Source organism: Mastacembelus armatus, chromosome 2, assembly GCF_900324485.2.
Source record: "Mastacembelus armatus chromosome 2, fMasArm1.2, whole genome shotgun sequence".
NCBI classification, from domain to species: domain Eukaryota; kingdom Metazoa; phylum Chordata; class Actinopteri; order Synbranchiformes; family Mastacembelidae; genus Mastacembelus; species Mastacembelus armatus.
In genome coordinates this window covers 1064352-1087515 of record NC_046634.1, presented here as the reverse complement: position 1 = coordinate 1087515, position 23164 = coordinate 1064352, and the positions used below count along the sequence as shown (strand labels likewise).

Genomic DNA, 23164 nt, shown 5'->3' with positions numbered 1-23164 from the left:
GTGTAATGGCTTATCGGGATTGGGTTTGGTGTTTTGAAAGGTGCTTCATAAAATTGTAAGACCGAGCTTTATTTGTCATTACTGCGCATCTGTATCAAATCCTGTCCCATTTTCCTCATCTGTTCCGCCGGGAATCGCTTTTATTGCTCCTCTAAATGGCAAATTGTCACCAGCAGTAGCCTAAGTTCACTCACAAACACACACACGCACACACACAAATATATATACACTAGGAAGGTTAGAGCATACAGAGTACATACACAGCTTCCTCAGGAGAGCAGAGGCTTGGTCTTTTTGAGTCTTGTCTCTTTGTGTGCCATGGCTTGACTCCAAATCCTCTGGGGGCTGCAGAGCCTCAAGACCGCCCAATTGCAGATGCAGTAGCTGCACAATCAGAACCAACTCCGGCTCAGTGTTGTGTACAAAAGTGGGACAGTGTATGCCTACAGCACAGTGAAGTGGTCTTGTGAAGGGAGGTCAGTGGTTCAGACCCCCATTGGGAAAGACTGAATGACTAACAGTTTCTGCTTCACGCTAAAGTATAGCCAATGTGCCCCCTGGGTGGAAAAAGTCCAAAGCTGTTTGAACTACCAGATTTTTCAGACCAGTTCTCAAGTGGGAACATAGAGTGGTACACGTCACCGTGTGTGAACCAAGGCTGTGTAGGAAAAACAACACACGAGCTCAGCAAATCCTTCCCTTGATAAAGGTTAATAAAATAGTTGGTCCTCAACCTTTGCGCCGCCCGAGCGGCAAAAAAAAAAAAAAAAATCTCAAGATGCATTAAGTTACTGTATCGATCGTTGGAAAATGTCACGCAAAGTTTTGTATAAGAACACAAGAGGGGGGTCAGTAAACACGTTTAACTGCTGAACCTGGCTCAAAATGCATTAAGCTGGTGGAAAAGGTCAGAATTTAGGGACAGTAAATTTTTTTTTTTTTTTTTTTTTTGGGGGGGGGTAAATGCAGCTGCTTGAGAGGGAGAGTGATTTCTGGAAATCTCGAGGCACATAAGGGGACAAGTAGACTCTTGACTGTGTGGTAAGCAGAAAAATCTCAAACTCAGGCCTTAAGAAGATAATTGCTCTCTGAGGACATGAAGAAATGACACAATGCATGCTTGACTTACTCCTTTTAGACGAGCACAGATGGCTTCATATAGTGACTCCGGATTTTATACATTTACCACACATTTAAGAGTATATATTTACATCATGGATGAAACTGGTTTTGATGACACGTTCGACTTAATTATAGTCGGCCGTAACCTGGATTTATATAATCCTGTCTTAATTCTGTTAGCATTTACAGGCTAAAGGGAAAAAATATATATATCTGGTTTCTTTAGAAATGTAATGAAGAAGAAAAAAAACCCCCACTCTCAGCATAAAGGGTGACATCTTGCTGCACATATAGATCTGATGTGGTGTCCAACTGAAATTGCTACAAGAAAAAGAGTCACAATTGCACCTAGTTGCTCACCTCTCAATGCAAGATAAATCTCTTGGGGAAACAGAAGAGGAAAATGGAAACGCCGTATCATTTTGTATTGCAACAAAAAGTTCAGCTTATTTCTTTTATAATCTTTTTTGTAACTTAGATAAGTTTCCTACCTTCAGGCCTCTAAAAACAATTGATATGTAACAGTCTGAGAACGAAGAATCACCTTAAAGCAAATGAGCGCTTTGGCTTCCTGAAGGGCACCAGTAACTTTACACACAGACCGAAATGTCAAAGCCTAAACTTGCTGAATTTTGGGGCTGCTTGAGTTTCCTTAAAATTGGATCTTTGTTTGGACATCCCCCCCTTAGAAGGAGAGAAATGGCACTGACATTTCACCCTGTCCGGATTCATGAGGGTCTATCTCAGGCTTCTGGCATTCTCAACATGCACTGCTATATTACTTCAAGGGGTGAATAAAAAGCACACTTTAATGTGAAAAGGAGCAACGTTTATTTTTGACCTTCTCATAGACTTATCTCAGACGACAGTGATGCAAGCGCTCACGTCCCGTTTTCCATAAAAACGTCCACAGAGACACAACATATAACACCGTGGTCAGGCAGTTCAAATGGAAACATTAAATTAACTAACATATACTCGTAGCAGATAAAATGAATGCCAACTAAACAACACACGGATTTTACAGAAGATTATTTTTGTCCTTGGAAGTGTACCGATACTGAAACAAAGTGACACTGAGAAATGTATTTACACCGAGGAGCTCCATTCTTAAATATAAGCACGTAAATAACAAAACAGAATTACGGGGTTTGGTTGTGACGTTTTTTTGACCTCTAAGAATTAGCGGCTGAATTTTATACAGTAAAATCAAAATTTGGCTACTGACTGAAATGCAACAAGCCTGGGTAGGGCCCCCTAACCCGCCCCCCCCCACACCCTGTGCACGGCTGGGTTGCATTAACAACATGAAGAAGGTGCGTCTTTATGAAGAGTAGCTCAGCTTTTAATATTATAGTAATGTGCTGCAGGAGGATTTGATCAAATAAGACCCCAGCGTGAAAACCACATGTAAAATTGAATATTTTAAATGAATTATGAAATGAACACTGTAAGTCAAACAGAACACAGCACTTTCCCCATATGAATGCGTGTTAATTGCACCAAAAAGGATTAGACTTTTAGACTGCAAAATCATGAATAAAGTATGAAGAACGTGCAAAAACAAGGCCCCCTCATTTAAGGGAAACCTGGTTTTAGTAGTCACATAGTGCTATTTCCTGTGTCAAATTTTAAAAAATAATTCAGCATTTATTATCATCGCATAAAATTTTATGTAAAGACATCTGAACAGGCAGCAATGGGTACTTTGGTTCCTTTTTAATGCGATAGAGAAAGGTGGGGAGGGGGCGAGGGATTGCAATGAACTTACAAAACATACATGTCATTCTGCTGCTCTTTCCAGTAACAGTGACTGTTTTAACTTGGGTTGTTATACTATATTATATGGGTTGTTATATTTTATTAGATTGTTATATTGTTTTGTGTTGTTATAGGTGTGCGTGCAGGGTAAATGTGCGTAGTTGAAGGGTTTTCAAAGTGCTATACTTGACGGTGTAAAAAAGGAAAATTAGAAATTGATTTGTGGCTTGTTTCCTCATTGCCATGGTACAAAAAATGCCTATGGTTGTTCAAAGTGCCTTAGAGTGGGAAATTCTGGTCCAACAAGGTCCATTTGTCTTGAGTTGAGTTTGTCTTGGCGTGACTACAGTGTCATCCATCTAGACTCAGGTTTCACTAAGTCTCTCAAGAGTCAAATACAGCATGAAGCAGCATCATGTTTGCAACACAGGGATTTCTGATACGTGTTTTGCACATTAAAGCTGCATTAGGTTTTCTTTGCACGGTGCAACTTATGGAAAGTGTTTCAATTATTTGTATTGACAAAGGCTACTCACCTGCTCTGTGTTTTTTTTTTTTTTTTGACCAAAGCAGACAGTCTGTGACGACATGTAACAAAGAAATCCAAATGGAAAACAAGAAAATGTCAAACACTGCGACGTTGCTTGCTAGCTGCTGTTTAAATTTCACATCAATGCCTCTGGGTGCAAAAGAGCATGACAAGAATACAATGTGGTTTCATTTATTGCAGATCTGTAGGAATTTAAAACCGTGGGACACTCTTCTGTTTATGCAAACATAAAACGATGCCCAGTGCAACTTTAAGATAATGGGGCTAGTTTATGCTGATTTATTCAGTTGTGGGGTTCTAGTCCCTCCAGATGGTCAGGGATGGGTAGACCAGTGAGGATTGTCAGACACTTATTCCACACATTGAACACGGGACACACAGGCTGGACGAAGGAGACATGAAACGTGTGCAGGTGCTGGGAGCCCACGGCATCGTAGAACGTCAGGTACCCTGCATCATAGTCCAGCAGGACCCCAACGCGACGCAGGTGGGGCGAGGGCTCGATGGCCAGCTCCTTGCTGTTGTGGCGGACCACCCAGGAGTTATTGCAGCGGCAAAGCACCCAGGAGGCCGAATTCTTGCCGATCCACTCGTGCTTGGGGGCCGATTTGTAGGCTATACCCACAGCGTACCTGAGAAAGAGTGATAGATTCTCTTAGCTACAAGTGGACACCAGAGTCTTTACCCTAACAGACTACAACTCTCACCATGTGCTCCCTCCAATCAAAGCCTCCCAGTAGTGACGCCCGCTGTCGATGAAGACATTCCCCACCACACCGTAGCTGCTCTGGCTGGAGAAACGGTCCTGGCTGTGGCCTTTCTTGGACGTGGTCTCATCCCGCTCAACTGTCAGGTTATCATGGGACACCTTCAGCTTCTTGTGAGCAGACTTGGGGTCCAGCTTAAACGGCTGGCCTGGATACACAAAAAGGAAGAAATGAAACATTGATACTGAAGCAGGGATCCTTTGGTGACAGATCGGTAAGAGGCTGATCATATACGGTGTGTTCACTTTCAGCCGCCAGTCACTTACTGTTGGTCTTCAGAGTCCCCGGTTCACTGCTTCTGCTTCCCGCTTGGTTAATGGCCTTGACAACAAAGATATATTTGGTGCCGCTCTGCAAGCCGTGCACTGTGTAGTGGTTCTGCTTGATGTTGGGAACAATCATCCAGCTCTCCAATGAGTTACACAGACCTGGCAGGAAAGGGAAAGTACAGGGAAGGAGTGGAGGAAACGGCACAGATCAGAGGCAGGAAGGTGGTGTGATATTCATGTCGTTAAATCTTCCTAAAAATATGCAACTGTGTGCCGTTTTCAAAGGAAAAGAGAAACACGATAATATAAGAACATATTTACGACTGCATCTGCAAGGCACTTGGAGAACTAGAAAGATGGGATGGGAGAAAAAAAAAAAAAAACTGGGGATGAGTGATGCACAGCAGTGTGAAAGGACAGTGTACCAAGGGGCTGGTTGTGTGTTAGCTCGTTGCAGCGGGAACAGGCGAGAGGGTGTGAAAAGGCACAAGAGGAAACCATTCACACCTCGTTGGCTTCACAGCTGCACTGTGCTCGTGTCTGTGTGCGCTTGTGCTTTTTTCTTCAGTGTTCCTCATGTTTGCCTGAAGAATTTTATCACTATCACAGTTACCCAGAGGTAAAAATGGGTGAAAGAGTCTTCCATAATGAGCACCCTCAATTAACCTTTTAATGTTACACCAGATCATTAGACTTACACATAGAAACGACGTCCATTCACACTCACATTCACACCTATAGGCATTTCAGAGCTGTGTCAACTTCAGTATAAGTAAGATTTGCATACTTTATATATATATATATATATATATATATAAATATATAATATAAAATAAATCAATTATAGCTTTAGATAAAGTCTCCAAAAATGCTAAAATAGACTAAGTATTCATATATATTTGTTCCAACGATCCTCAACTGGCCTGAAGACATTATGATTATAGTATTTGTGTACGTAGTTAATTGTAAAAACATAATTATTAAAGTAAACACAGCTTCTGTTAACATTAATTAAAATTAAAGCCGCCGCAGCGTCACTTGATCAAGCTTGTAGTCCCGCGCATAGCAAAACAGAACCCGCGGGTACAAATGGCAGTTTGTCTTCCGCTATCATCTCGACACATTATTTCCCACAGGAAATCCAATTCAGGAGGCTGTACTGCACAATCACGCACACGAGTTAAGGATGTTGTTTTTCTTTTTTTGTGTGTGTGTGTGTGTTTTTATTACATTAACATTACAAGACCGTTTCCCGTCTTGTGCAGTGATTCATCTGAATTGGACCTGGGGGAATTTTACTAAGCGTGACTTAGATGCCAAAAGCAGCACCTCTGACATTATCGGATGTGAAAACAGGAGGAGAGAAAAATCACAGCATCTTAGTGAACAGGAGGAGACAGGGTTGTGAAAGCGAAAGCGGAAAGAAAGACAGAAATAAAGCGTCACGTTAGTTGTGGGTTCTAAACCTGCTCTAAGCTGAAAAGTAAAAAAAAGGCCCTGACAAAGGTGTAAGCATGGAGAGAAAGAAAGAGGGGGAAGAACATTAAGCAGAAAATGAAGGAGAAAGGAAAGAAAGTGAAGGGGCTTTGCTGTGAGGTAGGATTTTAAAAAAGGATGGATAGAAGACAGAGAAAAGGCAGTTTGGTTGAAAGGGAGCAGGGGAGCTTGCCTTCAGATTGCCCTGACCCCATTTTCTTCCTTGTAGTTGTTGCTCACTCGAGTGTGCTCATGATTTTCTGGGGGGTTTTTTTTAACGCGTCTGCGAGTAAGCGTGTGTATGCCGGCACGTTCGGCATCTCCGCTGCTGTTCAACAAGACATCGTGTCATCCGGAATGCTGATTCATTTTCCAACCGTCATCTCTCCCGCGACGACGTCTCACTCCTAAATGCCACCCAAACATCCCAAACATAAGCACCCCGCACACCCACTGAAGTCTCATCTTTTCTGCTGATTGCCCCACACACGGTGTGGACTCTTCTGCTGCACTGTTGTCAAATCTCACCCTCCTTTCATCCTTCTCAAGCCACACTCATTTGATGTGTGACAACATCTGAAGGTGAGAGGAGTATCAAGGTAAGAGGCTTCACTTCAGGAGGTTTCCATTTCCACTTCAGTGCTATCTCAGCTTTTAGAAAAGCACTTTACAGCCGCCTCAGGCTAGGGGCCACCAGTGAAGCAGAGCAGATCCCAGGCCTGTAAACAGTTTGTTGTTGTTGTTGTACTTCTGTTTGTAGACAGTAGATTGGTATGGATTCAGTGAGTTGTGCTGTGGCTTTATCTTAAGCTGTTTTTTTTTTTTTTTTTAGCCTGCAGTAGATTCTGTTTACATCATTAAGTATGCCGAATCCACTACAAGCAGCTCCTGTTTGTAATGTACACATAGATGTACAAAAAAACCTCACCAGATCGCCCTGATATTGAGAAATATTTAGAAATGTGATGATTATCAGGCAAGTTCTGGAGTTCTAAGGAGCAATCTTTTTTTTTTTTTTTTGTAGGATTTTCATGCAGATTTATGGATGTTTATTTGATTATGGACATTTTCCATTTTATCAATGAAGTCATGTCAGATATGAGTTGGAGGAGTGATATTTTGTAGGCAGATTGCAGTAATCCAGTGCTAAAAGTTGCCTTCGTGAGTTGTGCCGTCATAGTTGCCGCGCCGCTTCCAACTCAGCACAATAACTAGTATCCTGTTGTTTTGCTGATTATGTTAAGATAGCATATGCTTACTGGCAATGTTGGACTGTCCAGTGAAGATGGCATGCTGGAGCTCATAGGACACCACTGTGAATTCATCGTCAGACGTCCAGTGCACAGTGATGGTGTCGTAGGAAGCCGTGCACAGCTCCTCCCTGATGCACGGAGCACTCGGAGCTGCGGAGATTTGACAAAAAAAAAAAAAAACAGAGCAGGCTAGAATTCTGTGGTCTGTTCGAAAGCAGCTTGCAAATTGCACTAGTGATATTTCAAAATGACAAAACACACTGCGGGTTGCTACAACAAACAGCAGCCCCAGTTAACCTCGCACGTGTTCATTTGGTTGGATTTATTAGCACAACAGCTTCATTACACACAGGACTGAAGATGTTCTTTCCAGTCGAGCGGTAGGTTGAGCATTTCAAGTAACGTGGAAGAGAAATAATAAAATATTCAGATTAAAAGCGGCATTGGGGAGTAAATATCCCAATCCTTTCAGCAGCAACAAATGTGAATTGTTCCATAAAGCCGAGATGCTAAATTTGCTCTCTTATACTCATGTATCAATTCAAACAAAACTTTATGTTATAGCTGTTTCTGTTCTACGGAAGAAGTAAATAAAGCAAGTCCCTTTTGCATTCAAGCCGTGAAGCCATAGTAGAAAGAGAATGAACCGAGGTAAAGAAACAAAGATACAAAGGCACTGCTTCGATTGATTGTAAAGCCACTTTCTATCTCTTTCTGCGTCTGTCATTCTCTCCCTCTCCCTCTCCTTCTGTCATGAGTGGCTGCACATAGTGGAGTGATTCAGACTGATTCACTTAGTGAAAAGGGCCCTCCAGCAAAGCCCTCGTGCAGCGCAGAGAATAAATACAAGGCAGCCATTTTCACAGACCTTAATATCCACTACGCATAGACTTGTTTTTGTCCCCAGCATGCTCATAATTCCCACGGCCTAGCAAGGCAAACATCAAAAAATAATCTTGATAATACATTTTTTGCTGTTAATAGGCTGGGACATGAAAAGAATGAATGAATGGCAATAGTGAAAAGCCAAATTTAAGGAGCTGAATTGTTATGATCTAACAAAAAGGGACGTTTGGTTTGTGATTTTGAAAAAAATAAAAATGCAAGTAAAATCCAATTTAATCATGATGCACGGGATGATGCACATGATTTGGAATCGCTAACTGATACCAGTGAGATAATCCAGATTCTCCAGCAGCTTCTTCTCCCTGTTGAAGTCCAGGACGAAGGTGTCGAAGGTGTCCGTGAGGTGTATCTCGGGGATCAGCACTTGGGTGGATGCGGTCGCCATGGAAACCCTAGATCACCCAAATTGAACAGGTTTTCATACAACAGCACTTACAAGTGCAGCTCAGCAGATCAGATTAGCTGATGGCATAAACAGATATACAGTGCTGAACTGCTCAACAGTTGCTAAATTAAAACACTGAGCTGCAAATCTGAATAAAATCAGCCTCTTAATTACTGAAGCATCTGACCTCTCATTGATGCTTTTGGCAGTCTGCAGGAAGCGAGCGTGGTCGGTCTCTTTCAGAGTCTGGTCGGCCTGCGTGATGAGGGCCGAGGACCTCTCGATGCACAGCTTACAGTTGGAGATCTGTTGGGCGAGCTTCCGAAGCCTTTGAGTCTGGGAAGAACAGGCAGGAGTTAAGCTAAATTATCAAACCAAACACGCGTGAAAAATGTCCTCATTCAGGTTAAGATGTTATGGATCATTAGCGATGGGAACGTAATCAGAGATGACCACAGGAAATGACCAAAGCGTAGGATTTTATGAGCATGAGGAGACGCGTGTTAGCATTTCGAAAGCGTCTTCTACATGAAAAGGCCAATCCCATGGTTGACTAATGCACTCAGTCATCTATTTATTCATGATTTTGTAATTAGCATTAACATTAGAGAAGGTAAATTATAGCAAAGGGCATGAACACGTCAATCACGATTAGTTAAAGTTACAGGGACTGAAAGCTGATTCGTTTAGGCCTCCCAGCTTGTTGAGCCCACTTGTACTTTTTCTCTTTGGTTTAAACAAAATAAAACATCACTCTTGGTGTTTCAGTTTTACAGCTTTTCCTGAAAATAAAAAAGTTGCCCAGTGACAAGCAAAGGCAAAGCTTGGGAAAGATGCTCGAACGACATGAGTTAAGCTTCTCCAACGTCCCTGCTGGTACTAAATTTTCCACGCGAGTCAATGATTCTGTTGCACGCAAACGTAGGATTTCCATTCCCCCCCCTTTGCTGGCCCATTTCATCCCCTCTCCCCGTGGGCAAAGATTTTAAGCGACAGATTGAGGTCAGTGTTCAGCTCTTTGGCTTGTAAAGACCCCAAATCAGTGCAGCCTCAGCTCAAATCCACAGAAAATTGCAAAGTCACCATCGTGTTAAAAAAAAAAAAAGGCAGACCAGCAAGAGAAACCTCAGCATTTTGGGTGCTATTGATAATGATCTAGAACTTTTATCAAAATAGAAATTGGTTGGTCTAAAAGTCTACGTTACATGATGAAAAAAAAGATCCCTGTCGTGTTCCAAGTCTAGTTAGATAACACAAAAAAAAAAAAAATCATTTGGGTTTAGAGGACTCACGCCCCTCCCATATGCTCTGGGATCAGCTTTTGGAGACTGTTGTCACCGTCTGTTCAGAGTGTGTTAGAGGCAGCACTCTGCTTTCTGTTTTCGACGTGGGATCGAGTAAAGTGGCTGTAATGAAGTATTGAATTTGACACAAAACAATAAGACAATAGTAGCAATCCAAACTTTAGCATCATGAGCGCCTTTCCACCTCATAACTGTCACACCATATTTTTACCTTATTTTTCTGCGTAAATTGAGTTTATACATTTACCTATAAAACATTAGATCTGCAGAGAGTATTTATACCTCCGGTATTATACTTAAAAGCAATGTCAATGGAGATGGAGAAACAAATTGACAAGTGGTCCAAGCGGGTGCACAACTCAGAATCTTTAAAAGCCGGTTCATCTCACCTTCCCCTCCTTGATCTTACTACCGATGATTTGCCTCCTCTGCTGAATAATGTCAATCAGGACATCACACTCCTCCATGAGCTTCCCCTCCTGGCGGGACGCGTTCACCTGAGGGCCGATTCACACACAGCGTTAGATAAACGACGAGACTGATGGGAGGACAGGGATGAGGGACATAGAGGAACATATGTTTGGTTGCTCCGCGTCATGTCAACCGACGGACAGGGTGTCATTTCCATCCCATGAGCCCATCCCTCCTGTCTGGAGGCCAGCACTTCAGGAAGATGGAGCATATTCAGCCTTTTTTACCTCCTGCTGACTTGAGTGACAATTCAGATAAACAGGAAGCCCACTGGTCGTCGTGATCGGATATAAAAGTATATTTCTGTGGCGGTGTGTTAAAAGATCTGCTTGGCTCGGCCTCTGATGGCAAGTAAGCTTCAGAAAAATGATTTCATGTCTTTGGAAAGTGTTAGGGAAACTGCAGTTGATTATATTCAGGGTGGGTCCCTAGAAGAAAAATGGCACCCAACAACTTTCTCTGGCGATGTTTGATTTACTTTGCAGTTGGGACCTTTAGAGTCTCAGCAGGCGATAAAAGTTGTACAAGTCCAATTAAGGCTACAGGCCCTAACATAGTGTGTAATTTCTCTTTGTGGGTCATTTCCTAGTGGTGCTTTCAGCACCTTGTAAAGTTTTTTTTTTTTGTTGCTGCAGCAAAGCGATAGCACAGGGAGCAATGAAAGGGAAGTCTACTGCGAGTGCGTTTGCCAAGCAAAAGAGAGACCACATATCCATACGTTACCCTCTATCTGTTAAACACACACACACACACATTAACAGTTGTTTGAATAATGACATCATTCCGAGTCATTTGCCTTTGGGAGACCAAAAAAAAAAAAAAAACGTCCTCAATATCCTCAACGCCCATTCCTGAACTGTAGTTATGTGACTTTCTGGCGCTGTGCTGCCAACAGAAACAATTTGCAACCTGGATTACGCCTCAGTGCATATGTAGCTGTAGCTGTAGCTCTTTGCTGCATCTTTTTAATCATGCTAATTGGTTTCTTCCATCTGGGACAGCTCCGAGGAAGCTTTAGGTCTAAAAACTGATCAGTCAGGGAAAGGCGTGTGTTTATATGTTACATATTTTTGTGCTAGTTACTATCTAAAAACAATGCAACAGAAACACACACTCATACACACACGCACGCACGCACACGTTTGTAAAGGCACCAAACTTTTATTGCAGTGCAGGTGAGGTGTAAATGGAAGTATATTTACAGATAGTCCGACCACAACATTATTATTACAGCAGAGACATTTCTCCAGTAAAGGCAGTAAGCCTGCTGTTTTCTCCTAATAGTCTTTTTATTACATTTTATAAACAAACCAAATAACTACCTGAAATGACCCTTTTTTGACAAATTGTGTTTATATATTGATGCTTTTTGATTCAAAAACATACTTGAGTTTTCAGTTTCCAATACGCAGCAGAGAGAGGCCTAAAGTGATGCAGGATCCTTTTTAAATGTTGAGGAAGGATGACATCTGGGATTATGGGCAATCTAAGTTATTTAGTTGCTGCGTTTTTTTTTTTTTTTTTATGTTTTGTTTTGTTTTGCGCTACAGTTTTTACGCAACATCTGGAGTCTCAAATGATGTCAGAGCATCTCAGCTGCTGCCTCCAGAGAAGTTCTGAAATAGATTTGAGCTAATCTGATGTGAAACATTCAGAGAGCCTCATCAACAGCAGTGCGGTGCTTTTCCAGTGCCGTGCTCATAGCTCTCATGGGCAGCTGCAAGTGCATGTGCCAGGCAGCTGAGTTTCTGCCTTTATTTTTGGCTCATCACCAGTTCAACAGTTTCTGTGACTTTCCATCTTGTACTGGTGCCATATTACTTTTCTCACCTTGAGGACAATGTGTGCTGGCTGGATGACTCCGTGCTATTTTTGTGCTTTAGAGTGCGCTCTGAAACCTCGCTGTAGTTGTGACTATAATGCACTCAAAAAAATATAGGTCATGCTTTTTTTTTTTTTTTGTTTTGTTTTGTTTTGCCCCTTCCATGTGCATTATTTATTTATTTATTTATTTATTTATTTTAGTTTTAAGGTGAAGTGTTTCCTTTTTTTGGTCTTTCGTGACGATCAAAGGATCACCAAGCATGTTTTTTTCATCAACAGAATTTCCCAAGCAGCTAAGTGTAGCACAAAGAAAACATCTTTGCGTGATGGCACAACACAGAAACATACTCACGACACCATGCACGCAGCAAAAAATAAATAAATAAATAAAATCTCTATAATAAATCACAATCCTCTTTTCTTGCAGTTTGTTTGGCAGCAAAGGCTGATCCCTGATATTTCTGATTACTGCCTTTTAGCCCCGCAGCATCACTTTATTTAAAGCTTCTTAGTGAGCGAGTGTAACGTAACAACAGGCAGGCTTAGCAAAACCAAGCACAGACAATCACATGCCCTCATATATATCCTCATAATAAACATAGACAAACCTGATGCTGAGTAATGTCACTCTTCATGCCCCTTTCTGCACAACTGCAACAGTTTTAGTGTTTTCTTAGCATTAGCATAGGAAGTTCATTACAACATTGGGTGGACACTAATGATTTCTAACTATTAATAGCTCTATACATGTAAAAAAAAAGAAAAAAAAAACTATCAAAAGTTTGTGCAGCACTGAAAATGAAATATTCCGCTTATTTATCTTGTCCAACCAAAGTCCAAAACCCAAACATTTTACTTTTTGTATATTAAAATAGGATTTTGGATAGTTTACAATATTGAAAATACAAAAAAAAAAAACAAAGCAATTGTACTATCCAAAGCAGATCAATAGTCTAAATTCTACAATCAAAACTGAACATATATGAATGCAGGGGGACCTACCTCTACATGCTGACAGGTCTGGATCAGCTTCCCCATAAGCGACTCCAGCTCATTGTTCCTCTTGATCAAATTACTCAGGTTGGAGTCCAGGGCTTGCTGCAGCAAACAGACAAAAAAAAAAAAAAAAAACAACGACACAGAAAGAGAAATGAGACAATAAAAAAGAAAGAAAGAAACGTCTGAGACAATGCAAAGAAACAGGAGCCAGATGTCAAAAAGGGGATAGAAATGCAATAGATCTTTTGCCTTAGGTTTCGGGTTTCGATTAGATGAGCAAAAGCAGTTGTGAAACAGCCTCAGGCGCTACTTCAGAAAAAAAACCAAAAGTTGTAAAGCAAGTGAAAACCAGCTACAACACATGACAAAATGAACAAAACTATTTAACTATTCCACCGAAGAACAGCAAAGAGATGCAATGGTTTCCGTCAGCTCTTCTGTATAAGCCTTGTCAGGAGTTCCAGTCTTGTTCTCTGTTTGTGCATTTAGTGTCCACATACCTCTGAGTGTGGGTGATACCCCTCATCCCTGTACTGCCTCCTCATCCTGCCCTGCCTGAGCCTCTGACGGAGGATGCTACACTAGAAGAGAATGTGAGTGGGACAGCCACTCCACTGAGCGCCAAGCCATGCACAAACCCGGCCAAGCGACAAATTAGGCATCAAAAGCTTTCCCTGTGAGACCACGCAGCAGCGCTCTCTGCTAACAAACCAGGCAAACAGGTGACAGCCCGTCAGCTCTGTCCCATTAAGCTCCTCCCTGTTTCTTCATTCTTCCCGCCCCCTTTTTTCCTCTTTATTTTTCCGTCCCCCTTTAGTGCTTTTTAACCGCCCGGGCACAAGCTGTCTCCTTTACTTCCCAGACCGTCATATTATTGCCAAACCGAGCGTGCTTAAGCCGCTCTGATGCTGCGTCTCCACCGTCCCGTTCAAAACTGTTTTCCAGATGAGTTTAAGCTCAGATTTGGTGAATGCTGACATTTCCTGCGTGCCTCAAAAATGGAGTGTAGGTGCATTGGAGCAGCAAGGCCAGGACCGCAAAATGTCACAGAGAGGACCCTTTTGCTTCAGTTAAAAACGAAATCAGTAATAATTTAAATGATCATACCCAACTAGCTAGATCCGCTACAATAAAAGCTTAACCTTTAACCACTTTTTGGCAGCAGTGTAAACAAAGCCAGGGTTCTGATGTTGTGATGAAGATTAAAAAAGGGGTTGCCCCAAAGGGAATATTGAATAAGCGACAACATTAAACACAGGAACGATGGGATTTGTGTGTGTGTGTGTATGTGTGTGTGTAGTGGCTTAGTGAGCGGCCTTAATACAGCGATGACACACAAAAGCAGCAGAAAGACCGACAGGGATACGACGCTGTCGTCGTATTGTCATCCATGGGGATTAAAAATACAACCTAAACCTCTTAAAGGATGATGAGGAGAACAAAGATCACAACAGTGTGTAGGCCTACGCTATGCTTCACGCATGCACAGCGAAATGCAAAGCGATCATGTAATTATGTGTATTCATGTTTTTTTAGGGTCGGATTCGGACTGGGAAATGTTAATGCACAACTAGTGTTAATCTCAAAGAGGTGAACTGCCCTGACCCATCAAATCATCCCGCTGGTTTATCCTCAGCATCTCTCTCCCCGCCTAACCTCCGTTTCTGCCGCCAGCCCAGACGGGATTTTCACCCCAAAAAAAGAGGTGTCTGTTCAAGTTAATCTTTAGGCTAAGCCGTGTTGATTTGATGAGTTTTTTTTTTTTTTTTTTTTTTTTTTTGGATGTACAGTAAGCCAATGGCTTCAGATTATCGCAGTGGTGAGCCGGGCGGATGAAAAAGCTATTTCACAACCTAAAACCTGCCTTTGGAACATATTAACCAGTTACTGTGTAACGATGAGTCTAGTTTACATTTTCTGCTGCTTCATAAACTGCATTGAGTAAATCACTTTGCAAGTTGTTACATCTTATAGAATATACTTCATTGCTAACAAGATCCCCATTTGTTTTCCCATTGTTTCCTGTTGCCCATAACTAGACTCGGATAACACAGATAACAAAGTCCGCACATTAAACGTTCCCCAAACAAGGTTATACAAATACAGCAAAAAAAAAAACAAAACACACAAATATAAGGAAATAAAACCAAAAATAGAAAGTACAACTTCATAAAAAATACTCCCATGCCCAAGATCATATAAAGCACAGCATTTATCAGGCAAAGATTACAGTGCACATTACACAAAACAAACAATAAAATACAAAGGGAATGAAATGAGCACGGCAGAAGCAATAAAACAGTCTAATTAAATAAGATAATAAAATAACATAAAGTGTTTAAACCTAAACACAGGAGCAGCCAGCAGGGGAGAGTAATTCTATAATGTATAATGTGGAGCCCGACTATAGAGTAATCAACACGATCTTAAAATCTACTGTAAATTGAAATGAATGTAATGATGGTCGAGCAGAGTGATATAATCTGTCTGTGCAGCTTTAGTTTGCAAAGTGTGATCAGCTGACAGAGATGCAGCCAGGATGTGCCCCCCCCCCCCACTGGAAAGCCGGTGTCTTCCACAACATCTGCTGTTAATCAGCAGCTGTTCTTCTTCTATCACCCGCTCTTTGAAACCGAAGTCTGCTGCAGCTAATGTCTTCCTGTGACGGCTTCAAAAGCATATTCTGCACCGCGTCGCTTTTCTTTTATCATCTTCTTCTTCTCTGCAATTTCTGTGCAAATGAGTGAACCCATTGGCCATTAGTGTTATGTGTGAGTCGGATAAGCTATGAATGGATGCAAGTAGATCAGACACACCTTCTCTAGCAAAGATTTAGACAGGTAGGCAAGTGAAACTGTAGAGGAGCTACTGTACATTCTTAGGAAGATTTACTCTGACACTGAGTAGGATTGTGTTCGTCTGCAAGCTGCCAGAATTTCACTTCGTTCTTCTCCTTGTTGCTTATATGGATATATTTGCGTGTGTGTGTGTGTTAGAGAGACATCAGATACATCTTCGTCAGTGACAGAGAGAGAACAAAGATGTCAGGAAGATAGAAATGGCTTATCTCCTTCAAGTTCAGGTCCTCTACCAGAGGCCTGGGAGCTTGAGGGTCCAGTGCAGTATCTTAGCTGTCCCTTGGACTACACTCTTCTGGACAGAGATGCCAGGTGTTGTTCTTGGGATCTGAAGGAGCCACTCTCCCAGTTTGGGGGTCACAGCCCTGAGTGTTCCCATTTCCACAGGGGACCACTTTTGCCTTCACCTTCTAGATCTTTTCTAGTTCTTGGTATTTCTCATGTTCCTCCTCCACTTTGGGATTGCTACATCTGTCACTACGGCATTGTTCTCCTGTTCGTCCACCACTACCATGTCCATTACCAGGTTGTTAGTCTTTATTTGGAAGTCCTACTGGATTTTAGCCTGGTAGTTTTCAACTACCTCCGGGGGCGTTTCTCACTTTGATTCCTGGACTTCCAGCCCACACTCGGCACAGATGTTTCTGCACACTATGCCGGCCACTTGTGGCATTTCATGTATCTGTGCTGGATTGGGGCTCAGGGGGCATCTTTGCACAGCCTGCATCTGGGGTCCTGCCTCAAGTGGTAGACCCCACTATTGTCCTTGTACTTAGGGCTTGTTCCTGCTGCCATGACAATGATTAGTGCCTCTGTGCTGGGCTTTCAGTCCAGCTTTGTCCAGGATTTTTTGATATCAGCCACTTCTTCTGCATTTATATATATATATATATATATATATATATATATATATATATATATACACCTGTCATTGTATTGGCTGTTTTATATATGCTAGAGAGAGCGCGTATGTTTGCTCAACATCTATTTTTCGAGCAGTATATTGGAAACTAGGTTTGTGTCTATGTGTTTGTATCAATCTGAGACAAACAGAGATGAGTGAGAAGGTGTGCCTGACTCAATAGCAAAGCACCAGAGAGAAAACTCAGCAAGGGAGGAGCATTACACTGAGCAAAAATTGGGAATGGATGGAGACTGTGTGTGTGTGTGTGTGTGTGTGTGTGTGTGTGTGTGTGTGTGTGTGTGTGTGTGTGTGTGGCTGTGTTTGATTGAGAGACAAGAAGGCCTCAAGCAAAGGGGAACATTCATTCCAGAAGTAAAGAAAAGTAGATTGTGAGAGCTGAGCCAGGCAACTGTAAATTCGCAAATAATGGCTTTTATTTACTTCAGCTGGGGAGAGAACCAGGGCTTGTCTGAGACGGGCTTCTGTTTCAGACAGAGGGATAAAAAGAAGGTGGTTTAGCCTCGGAGAAATCAAAAGTGCTGGTGCATTCAGGGGAGAGGGGGGGGGTCTGCCATCATTGTTTTGGTGAAACAGTCTTGGAACTTAATGACAGAGCGACTCAAACACTGATTCCTGGACGGCTGTTGATCATTGTCAACAAGTAGCTTCATATCAGACTCCAAAAGCCATGTTTTAATGCCCTCTGCGGTTGATTTAAAAGGGGAAATGGGCACCGTAATAGCACGGACTGTGGTACAGATGGGTGATCACAATATAGACAATGGATGGCACTGCCGGAGGACATAAAGGTAAATATTGTGCTTATCTGCAAGGCTCTGAATCAAATGTAATGTTTTGTGGCAGCTCATGTTTTATCATGCATGTTGGCGCTTGACAACCCCAAGTATGTTGTCTCAACAGTAAAGGGCAGCCGATTAAAGCAAATGGATTAGTACATAAACAAAACAAAACCTCTGATTTGAAACCAAAGCTGGCACACACACACACACACACACACACACACACCAACTCACACACACACACACAGCAGCTCCCATCTTTTATCCTCAAGGTTCTTTCTCCTCAGACTCAGAGCCAAGGACTTTGAAAGCTATTTCCAGCCGCCTTCTCTGTCAATTTCCTGTGACGGGGGTAATTTTATCTCTGGAAAGGGATGGGTGTTCCCACAATAACCTCTATGGCTCTTATCACACACACCACCACTGCCACTGAAAAAAGGAAACCAATCATCTGATATTCTTATTTTTTTCTTCCTGTGCAGAGTGGGGATATCTCAAATTCCAGCAGATCAGGGCACAAAAGTGATATGCATGAAATGGTCTGGAAGATGACCAAAACAGTTTCAACATGTCAGGCTCCAAAATAAAACCAAAATGTTATACCTGAGCAGCAGAGGTTTGGGGGGGGGGGGGGGGGGGGGGGGGCGTCCAACATCCTCAGTATTAGTTTGCAACCTTAGTTCATCTCCTACCCTCGTTCTGCTCTAATTGTTTGACCATGTGGTCAAAAAGCTTCAAATCAACTCAAAGTTTCCGGGCGAAATAAATTCCGAGCGACATTAGCTGTGGAATTATTTCCGTTAGGTGGCACCTTCTTTCTTGGTCTTATGTGTTTTATGAATTGTTAACATTATTTGGGTTACGCAATCATAATTGAAGATGAGATTAGTGTTTCTGTCGAGATTTGTTCTGTTTGTAGCGGGTGGGCTTACTGCCATGAAATGCTGTCACGCACAGGTAAAAAAATAAAAATAAAAAAAATAAGAGAAAAAGAAATTGTTTATTGAAACGAATTAAAGTTCAGTGAAGTGACAGGTACAAAAAAAAAACAAACTTGGTTTTCTACGTTAAAGCAGAATCCGATGGTGAGTCTAAAGTGCCTGTAGGTGGGAATGTGACTGTAACTGGTTGTCTGTTTGTGTCTGTCAGACCTGTGATAGACTGGCAACCCTTTGACATCAGATAAGCAGTATAGACAAAGGATGGATGGAGAAACCTGATGGAATAAGGCAGGTTAAAAAAGGTTGTTTTCTGTGCGTGAGACCGGAATGCTTCTCGACTGTCTTTGGATTAGAGTAAGGATAACAAGCTTCAGTCAGCATGGCTGTGCTTAGGTTATGTGAATGCTGAGAAGTTAATAAGGCGGTCATACTCGCCCGCTCCTTTATTCTGCTTTATTTATTGCGAGGATCATATAGGCACATGGAGTAGCGTACCACGAATTCCACTAAAAACCCTAGAGGTCCGAGGAGTGTGAGGAGTTATGGTTCCTTATCTCCTCATATAGGCTCTATTTGGTGACCTGTGAGCATGTCAGAGCAAGGAGAAATGTGCTTCAGCTTTTTTTTTTTTTTTGTATGTGTGATATAGCACATAATTAGCCTGTGTGATAACTGCTGATTGCACTGACCTGCCGGTGTGTTACATCCTCTCCTCTTGTGACGGGAGGGAGAAGGGGGAGAAAAGACGCGTGATAATTAGATGATACACCGACCTGTAGCTTTTTCCTGCTAAATTGTCCTTCTCTGCTTAAACTTGCTGAAACACGCAAGATGAGATGGTATAAACACAGTAACTCTGAGGACAAAAGGACTTCAAACCTGTCACTGGAGGCAGAGAGCATGGGAAAATAAATGTGTGCCAACCACCAAGGGGGGGGGGGGCTAATAATAGAGGGGATGGTGCATTGGTGGCTGTATACAGATTTAAGGTGACCCCAGGGAAATAATGCTTGTTTTTTTTCTATTTCTTGAGAAAAACTAGATGATTATAGCCATTGATCTTGCTTTGGTTGAATGTTAAAATTGCATTTTGCTTTTTCACACTCTATAAAAACTACTAAATCTGCCATTGCAAATCCGCTAGTTTCAGCGCTAATGTATCAGGAACAGCATTATCAGTACCTCAACTTGGATTCAGTTCTTGTGATTCAGTTTCTTCCATTAGGTATTACACCCCCTGCCCCCACCCACCCACACACACACACACCTCTCTGAGGACATATAACTAACTACTTCACACTTGAATATGTGTTTCATGCCTGTGCTTGAAAAACAGGAATGTCACACACTGTGACGTTTCATTTAAGGACACTTTGCAAGGCTGAATAAACACTCTCTGAGTGGGCGTGCAGCTTATGGGTAGAAGTTCAATGTTGTAGATTGTCTCACTTATTGATGTGCGAGAAATCTTATAATACGTGCGGCTTTTTATTCCTGCATTTTGCCCGGTCAATGAGGGCGAGGGCGAGGCCTCAACATGACATTATGTGGATCGCTGTTCAGTCTAATTGGACCAGGTAACCATGGTGATGTCATCAGGGTTATTATGCCAGCTTGGTTTTTATCACAGATACTCTGTGGAAGAACTTGGATGTGTGGAGCTTGAAATATGTGGGTGTTTTTCAGGCATGAACAGTGTGATTAAAAAAAAAAAAAAAAAAAAAAAGTTTTTTGGCTGCATTCTGGGAAATGTAGGACTTTCTGCTGGACCAAGCTTCTACTGCACACATACTGCCTCTATTGGCTGTTACAAGCACAGTCTAATAGCCATGCTCAATTAAGCACAGCCTACACCCACCAGGCAATTGGCACTCGTTAACCTGCAACCTCAGTGAAGACGCCATGCCTCGTCACTAATGCGCCCCTCATATTCTCTGATACCCTCCTGGGCGCACCGGCATGGTGCAGTGATTATGTTAATTTCTTAATTATCCAGGAGAGATAATAAGTCAGCGTGAGATGATAAAATCTCACTTGATAATCGAGTTAGATACCTCGGTAAGGATAATAGGAAATTTCACAGCGCAGGGCGGAATCAAATTGAAATTTTGAATTCATTATGTGTTAGATAAAGAATGGAGGGCATCTGTGACCCTATCTGTCATCAAATGAAGTCTTTTAAAATAGCAGGCAGGTTTAATAAAAAAAAAAAAAAAAAAAAATCAAAAGGTGGAGACATTTTCAACTGTAAAAATCAGCCCATCAAGGCAAATGAAGAAAAAGGCCTGAGCTTACCCTGAGTTTCTCATATCGGTCACTCAGTGCTGCCACCTGGTGGTCTCTGTGCCTTCCAACCAGTTTGCACAGTGAGCAGATCAGCTGGTCATCAGTGACACAGTACATGTTCACCTTCTCCTCGTCATGCTCCAGACACTGGAGCCCCCTGAGGTGGCAGTCCGGCATGGGCTCGATGAGCCGGTGGCCAGTGAATGGCTTCTTGTTGGGGTGCGTCGCTCGGAGGCATTCCTCACAGTATGACACCTCGCATGTCACACATGTTTTGACAGCATCCTGCGGTGGGTCCTGCTCACAGAATTGGCACTGGACCGGTTCAGGAGGTGTTCCCGGGCTGGACATGGCGGCGCTGAGAGGCACCAGGGCCAGCCGATTACTCCCTTCCTCACTGGGAGAGTTGGGCCCGCTGTGGGGCGCAGGCAGCGGAAGAGGGAGCCCAGCTGAAGATGAGGCCCGTTGAACTCTATCAATAATGTTCTGCAAAGTCACGTTTCTCTTAAGTCCTTCTAGTCCACGCTCAGGACTCAGGGAAATAACATACCTACAGGTAGGGCACTGGAAGGCGCCGATGCTCTGAACTGATTCGTTGGTGGCGCAGTGGGAGACCAGGATGCGGTGGGCGCAGCCGAAGCACAGGCTGTGGGCGCAGGGGAGCAGAAGCGGGTCTTCGAAGAGCTCCAGGCAGATTGGGCAGGTTAGCTCTGACTCCAGAGTGTCCATCCTGCTCAGAAGAGGCCAGGTGGCACCAGGCGTAGCTTCAGCAAAATCCAGAAGAGCCGCTCAGCCGTCTGTAGGCCAGAGGCAGAGACAGATGGAGCAAAGCAAAGAAAGAGAGAAGGGGGAAAAAAAAAAGAAAAGAAAAAGAAAGCACAGGGATTTGTGATTAAATGGTGTGAAACAGCTCTACTTCCCACCGCTTCCTTGGGAGGGCTTATATCTCTATGGAGCAGACCACTGAGTGGACTTAAAGAATGGCAGAGTGCAGGATTTTCTGAGGCTGAACAGTGAAAATCAAAGCAAAATTATAGACAAAGAGAGTACTTGAAAAAAAAAGGTTCAACGTTATAATTCATCATCTGACATTTAGATTTTCAAAACCGACATCACCCTGCCTGTGAAACTGCCTCTTGATGTCTATGGCATTTAAATTCCCCTCAGACAAAGCTGTTGATCGAACAGAATATTGAATAATAAAGGGAGTGTGTGACTGTGGTGCCTATCAACAGACAGCTTTGTCAAAACAGCATGTGGGTAGCCAAAATAAGATTAAGATAATAGGTACCCACTGAAAATACACACACACACCATCATTCATCCATCCATCATCAGAAAGAGAACAAACCTTACTAGACGTCCAAAAGAAGATGAGCTCTACTGAGTTTAAAGCTCTACTGACAGCCAAATACACAGTTACTCTACAGTCATGAATGTGGCGCATCTTTTCCACTTTTCTAACCCCAGCCAGTATCGGTGAAGTTGAAAGCAGTATTTCCACATGTCAACGAAGTATATTTGCGGTAGCTGCTCTAAAGGATTTGCAATCTCGAGTGAAAACGAATAAAAGTAAAACCAGATAGAGCAGATAAGTTATCTTGAGCTTGCAGTGGAATCTCTTTAATAGATCTGAAGTTTCATTTCTAACACTGTGGAGGGGTGGTTTTGATATTTGGGTGCAGCAGTGACAGCTGCAGCCACAGCTGGATAGTCAGGTGGTAATTAGTGCATATTTCTATGTATTTCCCCATGTACATGAGCTGAATCCTGTAGTTCAGTGATATTGTGCAGATATGCAAGAAGTCTGGGCTTTGCTGCTTCACTTCCAGTCTCTCTCTCTGATTCCTTAACTGCATTGCTTATTGCTCGTCTGTGCAAATGTTGAGCCTTTGACTCAAAGCTAAAAATTTCTGCGCTGTATGCAATTTCTGTTTTATTTTGTTATTTTCTCAACTTAGCCTGAAGCTTTTAATAAAACAGCTGTCAGTCCAATGGCAGCAAATGGGGATTTCTGAATTACTGAAAAAAAAGTTCACCAAAAAACCCTTTTCAAGATTAGATGAAATCTAAACAAATACCCCCTCTGGGGCATAAGCTGATTAAAAAAAAAAAAAAAAAAAACAGAAGAAAAGAAAAAGAAAATTCTAACAGAAATAGAAATCTATTGATAAGGTACTGAATGATTTGGGTGTGGGAGGAAAAGCAACAGATGTGCCAAAAATAAAAGACAGTTTGCACAATGCGGACATGCAACAATAAAAATTAAAAATAAATAAAAAGAATGA

At 42.3% G+C, this 23164-nt stretch overlaps 1 protein-coding gene across 3 annotated transcripts in view; it reads right to left on the bottom strand.

Moving 5' to 3' along the window:
- Positions 1-3445: 3445 nt before the first annotated feature.
- The window catches only part of LOC113127561 (E3 ubiquitin-protein ligase Midline-1-like), a 39873-nt gene continuing 20154 nt past the window's right edge, over positions 3446-23164 (bottom strand). For 2 of the 3 annotated variants that reach the window (XM_026302252.1, XM_026302251.1), the window contains exons 2-10: positions 20886-21673; positions 13091-13186; positions 10183-10290; positions 8677-8825; positions 8369-8496; positions 7205-7348; positions 4467-4628; positions 4141-4348; positions 3446-4065 (exon numbers count right to left, since the gene is read on the bottom strand). In XM_026302252.1, coding sequence (XP_026158037.1) covers positions 3717-4065; positions 4141-4348; positions 4467-4628; positions 7205-7348; positions 8369-8496; positions 8677-8825; positions 10183-10290; positions 13091-13186; positions 20886-21605 — 2064 coding nt within the window. In that variant the 5' untranslated portion in view covers positions 21606-21673 and the 3' untranslated portion in view covers positions 3446-3716. Of the gene's footprint in view, positions 4066-4140; positions 4349-4466; positions 4629-7204; positions 7349-8368; positions 8497-8676; positions 8826-10182; positions 10291-13090; positions 13187-20885; positions 21674-22227; positions 22271-23164 lie in introns of those variants that run through there. The other variant, XM_026302253.1, reaches the window with a different exon arrangement.